This window comes from Lissotriton helveticus, chromosome 9 (genome assembly GCF_964261635.1).
Source record: "Lissotriton helveticus chromosome 9, aLisHel1.1, whole genome shotgun sequence".
Taxonomy (NCBI): domain Eukaryota; kingdom Metazoa; phylum Chordata; class Amphibia; order Caudata; family Salamandridae; genus Lissotriton; species Lissotriton helveticus.
The window spans coordinates 566699593-566716541 of record NC_136070.1 but is presented as its reverse complement, the minus strand read 5'-3'; the positions used below and the strand labels follow the sequence as shown (position 1 = coordinate 566716541).

The 16949-nt window shown below is 46.3% G+C and overlaps 1 protein-coding gene across 1 annotated transcript in view; it reads left to right on the top strand.

Moving 5' to 3' along the window:
- Nucleotides 1–16949, top strand: part of TAF6L (TATA-box binding protein associated factor 6 like) — a 164438-nt gene that overhangs the window by 136210 nt on the left and 11279 nt on the right. The window contains exons 10-11 of the mRNA XM_078660493.1: nucleotides 14504–14724; nucleotides 16010–16142. Of these exons, the coding sequence (XP_078516619.1) occupies nucleotides 14504–14724; nucleotides 16010–16142 (354 nt within the window). The remainder of the gene's footprint in view (nucleotides 1–14503; nucleotides 14725–16009; nucleotides 16143–16949) is intronic.

Below are 16949 nucleotides of genomic sequence, written 5' to 3'. Positions count from 1 at the left end.
AGAGTGCCATTTTCGCTGCCGCCGCCTGGATGCTCTGGAGTCTGGAAATCAAATATGCAGGAGATTCCAGTAGCAGAGCGTTACAGTAATCCAGGCGGCTGAGAATAGTGCTCCTGACTACGGTAGCTCTAGTGTGTGCTGGGAGGAGAGGCAGCAGCTTTCGAAGGCCTCGCATTAAGGCGAGGCAGCTGCTCACCTGTTTGTTGACGTTGGTCTCTAGACTCAGGTTGTCACTAAAGCTGACCCCCAAATTCCGCACTGTTTTTACTGGTGTCAGTAACTCACCTGAATCCAGAGGCCAAAAGTCAACAGGCAGGTTTCTGGCGATTCTTCCCACTTTGCATTATCTCAGTTTTACCACTGTTAAACTGTAGTGAATTACTTTTTAGCCAAGTTGCCATTTCCAGCATGCAGGTGTGCAATGTCTCAAGTGATTCTGCATGGGCACCATCAAGAGAGATCATCAGCTGCGTGTCATCCGCATAGTTGATCACGCTAATGCCGTGAGCCTTGATGATGCCCATCAGGGGTTGCATGTAGACATTAAAAAGGATCGGACTGATCGTAGACCCCTGTGGGACCCCATGTGGAACTATAGCAAACTCAGACTGGTATGGAGGGAGTGTCACTGCCTGCCATCTATCTGTCAGGTAAGAACGAAGCCAGTCGAGTGCCGCTCCCTCTACTCCAAAAGTTTTCAGCCTTGTCAGCAGGATGTCATGACTCACCGTATCGAATGCGGCGGACAGGTCCAGCAAAATTAGAATTGCTGATTCTCCCCTGTCCGCCCTCATTCGCAGGTTGTCCAGGACCATCAGCAAAGCTGACTCAGTCCCATGGGCTGGTCTAAACCCAAATTGCTCCTCTTCAAGGATGTTATTAGTTTCCAGGAAGAGGGACAACGACCTGCTGACCAGCCGTTCCATGATCTTAATTGGATACGGCAGGAGCGAGATGGGTCGGTAATACTTATGGCAACTGGGGTCCAAATTCGATTTTTTCAGCAGGAGTGTGACAACTGCCTGTTTCCATTCTCTCGGTACAATACCTGTGCCGAGGGATTGATTGCATAGCTGACGGAGTACAGGAAAGAATTCAGCCCCAAACTCCTTTACTACTTTATGGGGTAGAGGGTCCAATGGGGATCCAGATGTTATGTTGAGGGCTATTTGCGCAAACTCTTGTTCTGCGGGAGTCTCGAATTTGTCCAGAATGGCGTTTGGCATTAGATGTCCATCCATTCCTTCTCTCTTCTTCCCGTTCTCCATGCTGCTCTTGTGCTGCACTAGGGAAGTGGGGGCATCCTCCATACTCTCTATTATCTTGGTAATTATTTCCTGAAAGAAGGAGGCCAAACCATCACATAATTCCTGTGAGGGTTTGATATTGCTATTGGCGCAGTCAGGGTGGGACAGGTCTTTTACTATCCTAAAAATGTTGCATGACTTATTGGAGATTTTTAGGATGATGGCTGCAAAGTGTTTTGCTTTGGCTGTAGCAATCTCTTTCTTGTACTTCGTTATTGTCAGCCTCCAGAGTAATCTATTCTGCTCTGTGTAATCTTTTCTCCATTGCCTTTCCGCCTTTTTACAGACGTTTTTCAGATCTTTCAGTGTTTCCGTGTACCAGGGCGCGGAAGGGTTACCTCTTTTTCTGATTACTTTCAGCGGTGCCATATGGTCAAGTTTCCTGGTTACATGATCACAAAGTGAGCGATAGTTTGCGGTAATATCGTTCTCTGGATTAAACAAGGTCCCCAGTTGAAAGAGGTCAGTCTCATTTTCCTCTTTTCTTTTTAGTAGTCCTTTCCAGTCACGGCTAATAAAGGTTATGATCTGAATGTTTGCCGGTCCTACGTTAACCAGAGTGTGAATATTAAATGTTATAAGATAGTGATCTGACCATTCCACTGGTTGGATTATTCCCATGGCTATAAGATCTTCTGCAGCGAAGATTAGGTCTATAATGTTTCCTTCCCTATGTGTGGGGGTGGTTACCCATTGATTTAGCCCTAAGTTGGCACAGGATTGTGTGATGTTATAGAAGGCTGTGTCTAGTTTGCCGTTGGTCCATAGGTTAAAATCTCCCAGTACTAGTAATCTGCTATGGGTGAGTGTCAAGTTGTTAATGACAGCAATCAGTTCCTGCTGTTGCATAACATTAATAGACCCTGGTGGCCTGTAGCAGATTAGGCCAGTAAGGCAGTGACCTGAATCATGCTTGATCGATATCCCAAGAAATTCAGCACATGAGACCTTATCAATGTCCAACATCGCAATGTTCAATTCTTCCCTGAAGATGATTCCCGTTCCTCCCCCTCGTCCCTTAGGCCTGGGGTTGTGGAGAATCTTATACCCCACTGGGCATGCCGGCCCCCGTCCATGTTTCAGTTAGAAACAGGATATCCAGGTTGCTGGATTCGATCAGTAGCTGTATCTCGGTGGCATGTTTTGGGAGGGATCTAACATTTAGTAGCCCGCTTCTCAACTCTCCCTTAGGTCTGTGTCCTTGTTCTGTATGCGGTGTCTGGCCTAGCAGGATGTGGCTGTTAGCTGAGGCCTGGTCAGATTTAGATAATAGGTCGAGTGGGAGGGGGTTTATATGTGGCAGACAAGTTAGACAGTTTGGGCAGGGGTTCTTATCCTTAGATGTTATATTGGGTGCTAGTCGTGGGCAAATTGCCTTACCGGCCAATGGATCAAGCATTATCAGTGTCCCCTACTATATCTATGAATCACCCTATCCAGAGTGAATAGGGCAGGGGGGGTGGCCCTGAACCCGGGTCGAGCGCGGACGGGCGCAGACGGGCTTGCCTTTGGCGCGCCTTCGGCGGGCCGCCTCCGCGCCCGCTGCGCTTCCGGGGGAGGCGCATGATAAAAATAGGGAGGCGGAGGGGCGTGGCCTGAGGCTGTAGGCGTGGCCTGGGGATCCCTCTGCGACGCGCTACAGCGCCTAACTTGGCTGTGCGGGGAGAGGTAATTAGGATAGCTGGTCGGTGCTCAAGTGAGGATCCAGTGATTAAAAGCAGGTACAAAGTGACAATTCAATACAGTTTTAAAATGAAAAGCTCGTAGCTCCCGGCTTCCGCCTCAGGAGGTCGTCAATTACACTAACAGCGCGCGTGCAGCACCAGCGCGATATAAGTAGTGTTGGGGGCGTGGCCTGAGGCTGTGGGCGTGGCCTGGGGATCCCTCTGCGACCCGCTACAGCGCCTAACTCGGCTGTGCGGGGAGAGGTAATCAGGATAGCTGGTCGGTGCTCAAGTGAGGATCCAGTGATTAAAAGCAGGTACAAAGTGACAATTCAATACAGTTTTAAAATGAAAAGCTCGTAGCTCCCGGCTTCCGCCTCAGGAGGTCGTCAATTACTCTACTTTGTTTCACTACTGTGTTATCTTACAGGAATGTCTCATGTTAGGACCATCATACGACAATGTGTAGTTAAATAAGAAGGGCAATATACACAGGGGGGTGCGTAAAGAAAAAACGTAACATGGAGTGTTTAGGCCTGATTGCATAATGATTAGTGTGAGCTTCAGAACTCATGTTCAATGGCAGCTGGATGCTCCAGTAGGTATGCCTGAAGTGGGCCCCAGATGTCCCGGGTGCGTCAGGTGACCGGGAGAAGTTCAGCATATGTACATGTTTAATCCTGCCATAGTGTCATGTCTCCAATCCATTCTTTGAACTTGGGTGATCTTCCACGACCCCATCTACAGCCCACCTGCCATTTGGCCAAAACTAGGCCAAAGGACACAAATGTACGATGTTTTGCCGGAATCTGCTCAGTTTAGCCGAGTAAGGCCACAAGAGGAGACCTCGAGAGGGATAAAGAAGTCATGCAGTCTAACACTGTGAAGATCTGTTGCCAATATGTGTTAATGGCTAGACACTCCCAAGCGAGATGAGGGAAGTCAGCCGCATCCGTCTTAAATCTATCACATCTGTTTGTGTCGCGTAACCCAAATCTGTGTAGTTTAACCGGGGTATAATAACTGCGATGAAGGAATTTGTAGTGAGTAATTCATAGGCGGCTACTGGAGGAGACCTGTCTGTTTGTTTACAACAGAACGTCCATTGTGGATCAGAGATGGCGTGTTCCAGTTCAGCCGACCATTTATCCCGAGCTGCACACTGAGAGTACTCGGCATCAATGTATAGACTGTGATATAATGTAGACACTAAGTGAGAACAGTGGGTGCACGTAGTACATGGTGCAAAGGGGCTACCACTAAGGGCTCCAATGGGTACGCAGGGGTGCAGTCTTTAATCCCATGCCTTAATCGGGCATACAGAAAAACATCCATAGCAGAAGGTGGGGGTTTGGATATAGTTGTTGGAGAGTGTGAAATTTGCCATTTAGGTATAGGTCGCCCCAGCATTGGATTTGTTGCGCATTTGTGACCCTCTTAAACACACCTTCCTGCAATAATGGCATCTGCGGGTGGTATGGAAGCGGGAGTAGCGGGGTGTATAGGCAAGGTGTCTGTAGGGGGTCAGTAATGCTGCGCCATGCTTTGATCGTGCAGTCCACAGAGGACGGGTGAGGCTCACGTGGTGAGACCGTAGTCAACATGACCCACTCCAACGGAATAGGATCTGCGAGCCAGTGCTCAGTCGCAACATGAGGTGTATACCGAGGTGGGTGAAACCAGAAGTGAGCATAATGTGCTTGGGCACATATGTAATACAATTCAAAATTAGGAATATCAAAGCCACCCTGGGAGTATGGTCGCATAAGTGTATGTATGCGTGGATGTTTGCTCCCCCACACTAATCTAATCAGCCCTGCTCGCAGAGAGGAGAAAAAATGACATCCTGGATCGTATGGGATGTTTAAGAATAGATTAAAAAATGTAGGTAGGACCACCATTTTAATGAGGGAGATACGGCCCGCCATAGTAAGGGAGAGTGCATTCCACCTAGTGATGCAGCCAGTAACATGGTCCAAGGCACACACATAGTTAAGCCTCATCAGTTCCTCGCGGTCTGCCGTGATGTGTATCCCTAGGTATTTCACTTCAGTAGAGCACCATTCAATGGGGAAGTCTGTGTCGAATGGTGTAGCTGAAGCAGTTAATGGGAAAATTTGGCATTTGGCCCAGTTGATATGGATGCCTGAGTGACCACCAAATCTGACAAATTCCCGAAGGAGCGGATTAAGGTTTTCGTGGGGTTCTTTAATATATAGGGTAACATCGTCAGCATACAGAGAAATGATAATTGGGCGGCGAAAACAACCGAGGCCTTTTTCTTGGTGATGTTGTCGGACCTTAGCCGCCAGAGTCTCTATGGTGAGGGTGAACAAAAGGGGAGATAACGGGCACCCCTGCCGGGTGCCACAAGAGAGAGAGAGACATGTCGATTGATCAGTACTTTCGCTTTCAGGGAGGTATATAGAAGCCGGATCCAGGCCAGGAAACTCATAGGAAGTCCCATACATTGAAGTATAGTAAGTGATTTGGAAGGAATTAATGATGAACTTTGCATAATGTTTTGTGGTCTTGCCTGTGATTCTCCTTAGGAAATGCAGGAGGAGCATGAAAGACATGGCATTGGTTTGCTAGTTTTGGAGGAAGGCTCGGGTGGTGGTTCTGGAGGCCTCAGTGCAGAAGATAGTACCACGTGAAGAGTGAATGAACAACTGCAGTCCACATAACTTGCAGAGAAGCAGAAAATGTACAGTATGGGGTTACATTTTGTGCACTGCATTGTCCTTTCTACATAAGGATAATATGTACTAGAGAGTTGATAAAGGAATTGTTGGGCTATGAATCAATAATGCAGGTTGACAGTTGATGAACTGGTGGAATTTCTTGGATATTTCTATCAGTTGTAAGAGTAAAAACAGTTAGCAGTCGAGAAGCAGAAAGAGTGACCTTTAATGAGTTAAATGACAGAGGGAGGGTAGTCTTGAAAAAGTGATGTCATTCTCAAGTTTGAGAAGTGAGGCGCTGGATGAGGAGGCGTCTGATTGCAGGAACTGTGAACAGACTCCGCACTTGGCAAAGTCTGTCTGCCCACACTTAATCTTCGAGGGGCTGATCTTACTCAAAAAAAACAGTTTTGGGGACTGATAACAGAATAGAAAAGGTGTGCAAAGAGAAAACTCTTCTTTGTTCCTTGAGGCCCCAAGTTGAAAATAAGGTGTAAGGACCATTCTCCAAGAGAACCTACATCACTGATTCAAGAGACCGTGCTGCTTGGATTGTACAGAATTGAAAAAACAATCACACGCCTTGATGCAATGTCCGATAAATTAAGTAAGTGACAGTACTGGAGGGACAGGCTGGTGCAAGAAAGGGCAAAATGAAAGAGGCCCTAACACAGCAGATGGTGGGCAACCCTAAACTCTCATGTGTGGCTTTCCAACTCTATATTGAGGTACCCAGATCACAACAATAAAATAAGGGTGCTGAGAATACCTGCTTGCATTGAAGGAGGGGATCCCCTCATGATTCACTACCAGTTGGATTACGCAAGTGCTGAACTTATATGTAGAAAGGGGTCAAACCATTGCATGAGGGGACCCCTCATGATTCACTGCTAGTTGGATTACACAAGTGCTGAACCTAGATGTAGAAAAGGATCAAACCATTGAAGGAGGGTGCCCCATCATGATTGACCGCCAGTTGGATTACGCAATTGCTTAACCTAGATGAAGAAAAGAATCCAATGTATTTGCTTGCCAAAGGCTGATAATAAGCAGAGATTTCACTACAGAAGAATATTTTTTGCAGCAAAAGGGGCGACTTTGATTTGAAGGTCACAGGATTCTACTGTATGCAGACCTGGCCCCGGAAACTAGAATAAAGAGGATAGCTCTGAAAAAAGTTAAGAAATTCTGGCGAGGGAATTCCAGACAAGCCTGTTATACCCTGCAAAATGTAGAGTTAACTTTGAAAAGAAAGAATATGTCCTTTGGGACCTTCACAGCGGCATTGAACTTTTAAAATCCCAGAAAAAAGGGTGCTGGGGGGAGAGGGGTGGGGTATGGAATGAGGGACTGGGGTGAACTGGATGGTGGAGAAAGTCTGCATACTCATTAGGGCTTGTACATGGAGACATTGAGCTTCTTTTTCGTTTTATTTATTTTTTCGGCCTGGAGGATGGAAACTGTATCAGATTTCACTAGGAGTAGTCGTAATGAATTCATTAACAAAATGTTAAGAATTTCATACCCTTTCCTAACTTAGGATGACAATGTGAACATATATAGATAATGCAACTACTTGTCTGCCACCTGAAGATATTATTTATTTATAAGGAGAACTCATTTGAAATTGGCTACAACCTGCAATGTGATGTTGTTTTGCTCATGTAAATAAAACAAAATATTTTAAATTAAAAAGTTGCCTTAGAGGCATGGTGTGCCTGTTTTTCATAATCCGATGTCCCTCAGTTTCTTGAGACTAGCATGTCTGTCGTACCTTGGAGGCATTCACGGTATTTCACCAAAACAAGTTGTGCCCAATCGGATGTCCCTCAGACTCTTATGTTACGTTAATATGACTTGGATAGCGCATGAATCACCCCCCACAAAGGGTTATCTCGGCGCTAAGGAAAGGTACAGCACAGTCAAAATTACAGAACACCGTTCCTAAAGCAGCACTGTCTTAAGATTTTTCCTAAAACGGACACAGTCAGAACAAGTTCGTACTTGGAAAGGCAGATTGTTCCAATAAAACTGCGTGGGAGAAAGACCTTCCCACATCTTGTCAAGCGAATTTGGGGAACTGACAGTAGTAGAGCTTTATCTTTGGAACGTGAATTCCTGGTAGGCCAGTAGAATTTGAGTTTCTGGGCGAAGTAAGCAGGACCGCTGGTCATTTATAGGTCAGACAGCAGATTTTAAAAATAGACCTTTCCTTAATGGGTAACTAATGTAGTGATCTCAATAAAGATTCGGAGGCGGAGCCGGCAGAAAGATTGCAAACAAGCCAAGTGGCTGTGTTTTGGGCCACTTGCAATTTCACCAGCAAAATCTCATTTGCCACAGCAAGAAAGGCATTGCCTTAGTCCAATTTACTAATAATCAGGGCCTGGACTAAAGTTTTCCTCGATGAGGGTGGAAGAAAATGTAAAGCCTTCATCAGCAAACGCAATTTGTAAAAACTGCTGCTGCTAATGGTAGCAACATGGTCTTTTGTAGAAAACGACTGGTCAATTTCTGTGCCACAGTTTTTGACCTGCTTAGGCAAGGGGGCCGAACTAAGATTAGACGACCAACAGCCTGGAGTCCATAATATTTGGGCTTTGCCCAATAACATAATCTTCATTTTGTCTGCTTTTAACCCGTTCGCTGCGGGTGTCAGCCAGCGGCCGTTGCGAGCACTCCCTCGGTAGTGCTGCGCACGTCCGTTGGCCGATGTGGCCCCGCCCGCTGAATAAAACGTTCCGCACTGGCGTGGAACGTTTGAAGCAGCAAACAGGTTAATTGTAGGCAGTTGGCTATCGCCCAGCCGGCGAGGGCCTTCAACTCATCGGAAAACTGCTCCATAATTGTCTTCCCATTGTTATCAAAGGAGATCATCAACTGTGTATCATCAGCATATGATATAATATTGATACCAAAGGATCTGTATATGGTAGCAAGGGGTGCTACGTAGATGTTAAATAAAGTAGGTCTTAAACACTCCCCTGTGGCACCCCCTTATCAATTAAAATAGTGTGAGACTTGAAGGTGCCTAACAAAATAGCCTGTGTTTTGTTGTTAAGGTAGTCTTGAACCACTTCAAGGCACACCCAGAAATGGCAATCTCGTACAGCCTTTGAATCATTCTTGATTGAGGCAGAGCATCAAAGGCAGCAGATAGGTCTAATGATACCAGCATGGCAGGGGTGCCTTTGTCTAGAGAAAGTCGAATAAAGTCTGTGACTGCAACCAAGACGGTCTCCGTACTATGAGCTGCCCTAAATCCTGTTTGAGATGTCTCGATAATCTTATTGGCTTCTAAATAAGCTGAAAGTTGTGTATTAATTAGACCCTTCAGAGAGTTGCCTAAAAGTGGGAGCATCGACAGAAGAGGATAATTAGCCAAATTCATTGAGTCAACATTGGCCGTTTTTAGTATAGGAACAACCTGTGCTGACTTCCAAGCAGAGGGAATGCTTCCTGTGTCAATGGCTACATTAAACAAAGCCATGACCATGGGAGCCAGCTGGTGCGAAAGCAAAGCTGTGACCCAAGAGGGACATGGGTCCAGGGGCGAGCCAGATTTGGGTTTGAATTTGTCTAGAGCGTGTTGAATCTGCTGGAAAGAAAAATAAACACATTTTTCCAGAGAGCAATTGCCATTTTGACAAGGGGCATTGTAGTTTGATGTCTCACTGGGTCGGACTGTGGGCGAGGTGAATTTCAAATAGATTAGATTGATTTTGTTCTCAAAAAAGTCAGCTAAGGCAGCACACAGATCTTGTGAGGCGGGATCATTTGAGAGCAGGCAGAGGATTCACAAAATCGTTAAGGATTTTGAAAAGTTTTTTAGAAGAATTATTCGCGTGCTCTATTTGAGTGATAATATGCCCTTTCTGGGCAACTTTGATATACCTGTGATAGGGAGACAGAGCTAGTTTGAAGGCATCTTTATCAATTTGAGTTTAGTTTTTCACCAGCGCCTTTCTAGTATTTTGCAAGAGGATTTCTCCTGTCTCAACTCCTTTGTGTACCAGGGGGTATATGGCCTAGATGGTAAGTTTACTCCATGTTTTAAAGGAGCAATACTATCAAAGTCCCGATATAAGGATTTCATTAATATGCCTCATGCGGGAAGGGCAATGCCTGCTCAAAGACCTTAGTAAAAGAATCAGAAGTCACCGATGCCATTGCTGCAGAGTTTTATGGCCCCTAAATTTGGGTTTGACTGTCCCCACTGATGTCGTCATCTGAAACTGGAGTAGGAAATTATCTTTTATAAGGTAGCATCACGGCATGGCTCACTGGCATTAGTAAAGATTAAGTCTAGGCTGTGACCGGGTTTTATGAGTGGGGCCTTTGACTTTTTGATGTAGACCTAACAAGCCCATGTCGGAGATGAATTCGCAACCTCTGTATTAGAAAGATCTTCCCCATGATAATTGAAGTCTCCCAACAGGAGTAAATGTTTTGTAGATATGTTAGAAATTGGATTTTTGGTAGGCTGGGGCATGTGCCAAAGCCAGGAAGAAAACACCACTCTAGTCAGGATAAGGGAGTTAGACTCCTAAAATAACCCCTACTCATCCCCTTGGTAGCTTGGTACGAACAGTCAGGCTTATCTTAGAGGCAGTGTGTAAAACATTTGCACATAACCCACAGTAATACAGTGTAATCAGTACAAAAGGACACCACACCAGTTTAGAAAAATATCCAATATTTTTATATACATAAGACAAGACCAAAAACAATAAAAATCCACAATACAGTAATTAAAAATCTTCGGTTATCAAAACATGCTTGAAAAACAGTTCCTTGATGATAGCTCTGTCCAGGGCTATCACTGCGTTGTGAGAAAACAAATCCAAACAGTTCTGGCTGACTGCGGTGTCGCGGGCCAGCTACGGTGTCGGGAAGACCCACAAACAGTACCTTTTAGAAATGCAGGGCGACGGCGACCTCTAGTTGAGCTTCCGAAAGCACGACGGCGTCCGCTGGCATTGGTTCCGGAGGTCAGTGCAGGAGTCGTCGGGCCCTCGAAGTCACAACTCCCCTCTGTTAACATCAGGAGCGCTGGCGTTGGCAGGTATGGGTGCTGCGGTGCTGAGTGCAGCCGTGTGGCGTGCGGTGCCCTCAGGTCCCTGTGCGAGCAGCGGCTCGGTGGCGGCGTCAGATGGCGTCGCCGGTGATACCAGGGTTGCGGTGTGAGGTGAAGGCGGTGCTCATCGCGGTGCTGTTTGGTCACGGTGCAAGCAGGCCAATGCTGTGGTGTGGGATGAGAGCGGTGTGTCGTGTAACTTTATGAGCGGTGCCCTCGAACCACGATGCAAGCAGCGGCGTCGATTTCGGCGTGGAGCTTTGGTGTCGGGGATACCAAGGCGTCATGAAGCGAGGCAGTGCGGACTGCAGGGCTCACAGGTCGTCGTGCGAGCAGCAGCTCAGTGGCGTCGTCAGCAAGCGTCGTTGGTGAGAACAGTGCGGCGGTGCCTTCAGGACACCGAGTTGGCAGCGGCGTTGACTGCGTTTGGTTGCTTTTTTTTTTTTGTTGCAGCACAAAACACACAGTTCCCAGTGCTGAGGGCAGAAGAGCTTGATGTCTTTGCTGTTCCTGAGACTTTTTGAACAGGTGGCAAGCTCTACCTCGAGCCCTTGGAGAAACTCACAAAGTAGATTGCAGAAAGTTCAATCCATTCCCAAGACAGAAGCAGCCACTGCAGGCCAACACAGCAAAGCGCACAGCAATGTGGTAGTCCCCCCTCACAGCTTCTCCAGCTCTTCTTCTTGGTCCAAAATAGTTCTAAAGGTCAGGGGTCTGGGCCCCAATATTTATATCCCAAAATCCTTTGATCTCTTAGGCAGGGAGGGTCTGTGCCTAGCCACAACCAGTTCTGCCTTCTCTTGTGTGACTTTCTGGCAGGAGGTGGAGACCGCATGGTCAGAGGCAGACCAGGCCCTTTGAGGTGCAAGGAACTCTTCTCCCCCTTCCCCAATTGCAGCCCAGGTCTATTAAGCCCTTTCCTGACCCACCTAGACTATCTGGAGCTACTCCTGCTCCCCAGCCTTCTGTCATCCGAAATCCTAACAGGCAATCCACATTCCAGCAGAGGCACACAGGATGGCTGAGTAGGAAAATACCCACCTTCTACAAGTTGTATTTTCTAACACAGAATGTAAAAATCACCTTCACTAAAAGATGCATCTTTAGATTCTGAGTTCAGGCATACCAAACTTTGTTTTCCTACCTAATTCCCCGGGCCAGTTATGTTTATAAGATGTTATAAACAAACTTTCCATTCTGTCCTATGGGGAACAGGCAGCCTTGCAATAGTGAAAAATGAAATTGGCCGTAATTCACTATCAGGACATGCCACACACACTAGGGCATGTCCTACCTTTTACATACACTGCACCCTGCCCACAGGGATACCTTGGGCCTACCTTAGGGGTGGCAGACATGTAAGAAAAGGGAAGGTTAGGGACTGACAAGTGTGTTTACTGGCCAAGTTGACATGGCAGTTACAAATTGCGCGCAGACTCTGCAATGGCAGGTCTGAGTTACCTTTTCAGGGCTACTCATGTGGGTGGCTCAATCAGTGCTGCAGGCCCACAAGTAGCATTTCATTTACAGGCCCTGGCACACTCAGTGCACATTACTAGGGACTAACAAGTAAATCAAATATCCAATCATGGAAACACCAATCCATAACACAATTTACAGAGAGCATATGCACGTTAGCGCTGATTAGCAGTGGTAAAGTGCCCAGAGTCCTAAATCCAACACAAACGGGTCAGGAAAAAAATAGGAGGAAGAAGCAAAAAGTTTGGGTATAACCCTGCCAAAAATGGCCATTTCCAACAAGATAATACATGAGTGGAAATAGGCTCAGTTAGGCAGCAACTAAAATCTTTCTTAGGTCCTGGCGGGGGCTGGGGGGGGCAGTGATCCTTTCCATAAGTCTCCAGAAGGATACCTTAGTTTGAAAATACCTAATTCTTCCCAATTAGCCATTAATGTATTGGCAAATTATATTTTAATCGTATCTTGAAAAACAATTACTATGCCTCTCTCTTGTCACTAACATGCCTGTCATACCTCAGAGCCATTCACGGTATTTCACTAGGACAAGTTGTTCCCAGTCGGATGTCACTCATACTGTAGGAAACCCGCATTATTTCACTACAGCAGGATGTTCCCAATCGGATTTCCCTCAGGCTCTGGCAGTAACATGCCTGTCATACCTCAGAGCCATTCACAGTATTTCACTCAGACAAGTTGGTCCTGAAGCTTCTAAAACTTTTCACCCAAGGGCATACTCCAACACATGTTTTGCTCTATAGAATTACCCCTGTAACTGCTCATCCGCTTAGCTTTTGTTTTTATATAAAGAGCTGCTCTTTCCCTTACCTCTCCAGTGGCAAGCTTTGTACGCCCTAAGTTGGCAGGGTATGCCCAGACGTGGGTCCCTTGCTCACTTTGCCACTGGATTCAAGCTATCCTGGCTGATGAAGGAGGACCTGGCCTGGCAGTTCGGGCTGGACTGTTCCCATTGGGCTTTGCATATGGCTGGGTCCAAACTGGAATGGCATGGTGAGATCTCTGTACTGGGGTGAATGTATGACATTGTTCTGCATTCTGTCCATCAATTGTTCTTTTTGCATTGGTCACTCAGAGTGGGACGGGTATGCTCCGACGTGAGTCCCGTGCTCTCCATGCCACTGGAGTCAAGCTATCCTGGCTGATGAGGGCTGAAAGCCCAAAACCGGTCCTCGGATGCTTGTTTCCAGTCCAGGGAGGACCTGGCCTAGCAGTTCGGTCTGGACTGTTCCCATTGGGCGCAGGGTCAAGACTGATTTGCATATGGCTGGGTCCAAACTGGAATGGCATGGTGAGCAAAAAAACTATGGATTTAGGCCCAGATCTCTGTACTGGGGTGAATGTATGACATTGTTCTGCATTCTGTCTATCAATTGTTCTTTTTGCATTGGTCACCCCGAGTGGGACGGGTATGCTCAGACGTGCGTCCCGTGCTCCCAATGCCACTGGAGTCAAGCTACCCTGGCTGTTGAGGGCTGAAAGCCCGAAACCGGTCCTAGGATGCCTGTTTCCAGTCCAGGGAGGACCTGGCCTGGCAGTTCGGGCTGGACTGTTCCCATTGAGTGCAGGGTCAAGACTGATTTGCATATGGCTGGGTCCAAACTGGAATGGCATGGTGAGCAAAAAAATGATGGATTTAGGCCCAGATCTCTGTACTGGGGTGAATGTATGACATTGTTCTGCATTCTGTCCATCAATTGTTCTTTTTGCATTGGTCACCCCGAGTGGGACGGGTATGCTCAGACGTGAGTCCCGTGCTCCCCATGCCACTGGAGTCAAGCTATCCTGGCTGATGAGGGCTGAAATCCCAAAACCGGTCCTAGGATGCTTGTTTCCAGTCCAGGGAGGACCTGGCCTGGCAGTTCGGGCTGGACTGGTCCCATTGGGTGCAGGGTCAAGACTGATTTGCACATGGCTGGGTCCAAACTGCAATGGCATGTTGAGCAAAGAAAGATGGATTTAGGCCCAGATCTCTGTACTGGGGTGAATTTATGACATTGTTCTGCATTCTGTCCATCAATTGTTCTTTTTGCACTTAATCTGAACATCAAACTCCAATAGTGCCTTTCAGCTTGCAGTATAAACATTCAGCATAAGCCTGCCATCTCTGACCAGAAAATAAATATCACATGCTTTTTGCTGCACTGTTTTCTTTAAATCATTGAGTGTATTTACTTGAGCTGTATTGTGTGCACTCTGAATGGAAGCAGGGATTTGTGTGTAATTTGAGCTTTCCTGGATCCTGCTAACTTGTTAACAATGTGTCTTTTTCAGGTGAAGTCAGTGAGCCATGACCTGGAGCAGTTGAATTGCCTCCTGCATATGGTGCGGAGCCTGGTGCAGAACCCTTACCTTTACTTGGGTTCTTACGTGAAGAGCCTCATCTCTAGCGTCATGTACTGTGCCCTGGAGCCTCTTGCCGCCTCCATCAACCCTCTGAATGACCACTGGACTCTGCGCGACTATGCTGCTATTCTGCTCAGCCACATCTTCTGGTAAGGTACAAGCCAGGGGAATACGTTTGGGGAGTACTAGGAAAAGACTGTGGTTGAGAATGAGGAAAGCGGAAGTGGCAGCAAGGGGAGGAAGAAGTGGATAAAGATAGGAAAAGGGGAGTTGTTATAAAGAGAAAGGTAGAACAAAGTTTGCAAAACAAATGGGGGCCTAAAAGGAAAGTAGATAGAAAGGGAGAGGAGTAGAGGGAAGAGGACGCCTGGTAAGTGGTGGAAAATGAAGAAAGAGGAAGACTGATACTCTGACATCCCTGCTTTCCAACTTCTTGGGATACCTGCTTTCAGTAGCAGTCCAGGTTTGAAACTTATCTATTAGAAAAAAATGCAGCAAAACAAAAACAAATTCAGTGGGTAAACATGTTCACATCTTATAGAGGGTGCTGCTGTATCAGACCACTTTTGGTCAACTCTAGGTATAGTGACGAATCTGGCCCTTGCATTGACCAGGAGGGATATAGCCTTACGCTGGAGATTGACTGGCAGCCCACCGCATTGTAGGTGGAGTAAGGCCGTGGAAAACTAAGCTTTGACAGAAAGGGCGGATCTGCGAAAGGAAGAGCAGCTGGGAATCTTTAAAAAACCTATACTGGATCACTGGCCATTGACGGACTGCCCTGAGATGTGATTTTGCTGATTATTGATGTTGTAAATATATCATTGAAACTCCTGCTGTGCCACTGCTTAAAAAAAGACCAACAGTTTTTAAATGAACTTTAGGTACAGCGACTTAAACTCTATATTTCGTAGCACCATGGGTCCCGATTATGTGTCACAGGTTAAGTGTCAGCCATCAAAGCTACTTGGACTCAATGTTGCCCCCATTGAAGGGGTTGCTGAAGTTTTTATGTTTAATGGACAACTGTAAGCTGTTGAACTACGTTCAGGGTGATGTGGATACTGTTAGAACTTGCTGAACTTTCTTAGTAATGCTAGGCATCACTTCTGCATATACTTGGTCACAACACTGGTGACTTAGCATAAATGCCTATTGAAACTAATGCTTGGAAATTGGTGCTTTAGAGGAAGGAGGCCCTGGAGCACTAGGGACATATGGTAGACCCCTGTCAAAGACATAGCATTTGTAGTTTATAACCATAAATAATTCCATTGTACCTTGATTCAGAAAGCAGGATACCAAACAAGTTGGCTGGGTGAGGGCCACAAAGACCAAGGGAAATAAAATGTATATGAAGGTCATTTCATGGCTGCCGTTCTCTGCATTGCTGACTGTCCTGCGGTGATGTACTCTCTCATTTTTCTTCTACAGGACCCATGGTGATCTAGTCAGTGGTCTGTACCACCAGATCCTGCTCTCACTACAGAAAGTGCTGGTGGATCCGGTGAGGCCACTCTGCTCTCACTATGGGGCTGTGGTGGCACTCCATGCACTAGGCTGGAAGGTGAGCGAGCTGCCCAGCCTACTTTCTGGATAGATACTATCTCTCTTGATCATATTTACGTTGTTCTTTCTTGGTCTCTCTGTATTTCTCTCTACCTCTTCCTCGTTCCTCTTCTCTTTTTCCTTACCCACTCCGTTCTTAGACAGTGTTACTATCAAGCTATAAAAACGGCTGTATTTATTTTGATCAGCCACAAGTGCCTGGGTGACAATGGTGGCAACCTCTTCTCAGCTTGAGGTCCGGCTTATGCTATGTCTTGACATGTTTTTGCCCCAGTAAAAACATCTCTTTCCCACTTTTAGATGCTCTTACTCTGCCCCTCTTGCCTTTCATATTTATGCATTCCACACATTTTCCAAAGCGATGTATGTACAGTTACGTAATCAGTATAAATCCAAACCTATATTTTTGACTTGCACAGGAGGTCTTTAGGGATTGCTGAATGTAGAAAGCGGACCGCCAGAAAGCACTAACAATTAGAATGAAAAACAGCAGTGCAAACCGAAGGATTTAAAAAATTACAATGTTATGGATCACTAAACACACTAGATAGAATACAAGAAAGAGGGAGCAAAGAACAGCAAGGTCCCTCTACAGTATGTACAGGCAAAACTAATAGAATAGTTAGGGACATAGAAACCAGAGAGGCATGGTGCATAAGCCAAGATATTTGAAAGCAGTAAACAGCAGATAGACAAAATGGTCTGTGCTGCAATTTATGAAGTAAGGAAAACAAATCTAAGATTTGTTAAACTGATGATGTATCTACTCTAGCTGTCTCACCATTTTCTTTTCCGGTCATTCTCT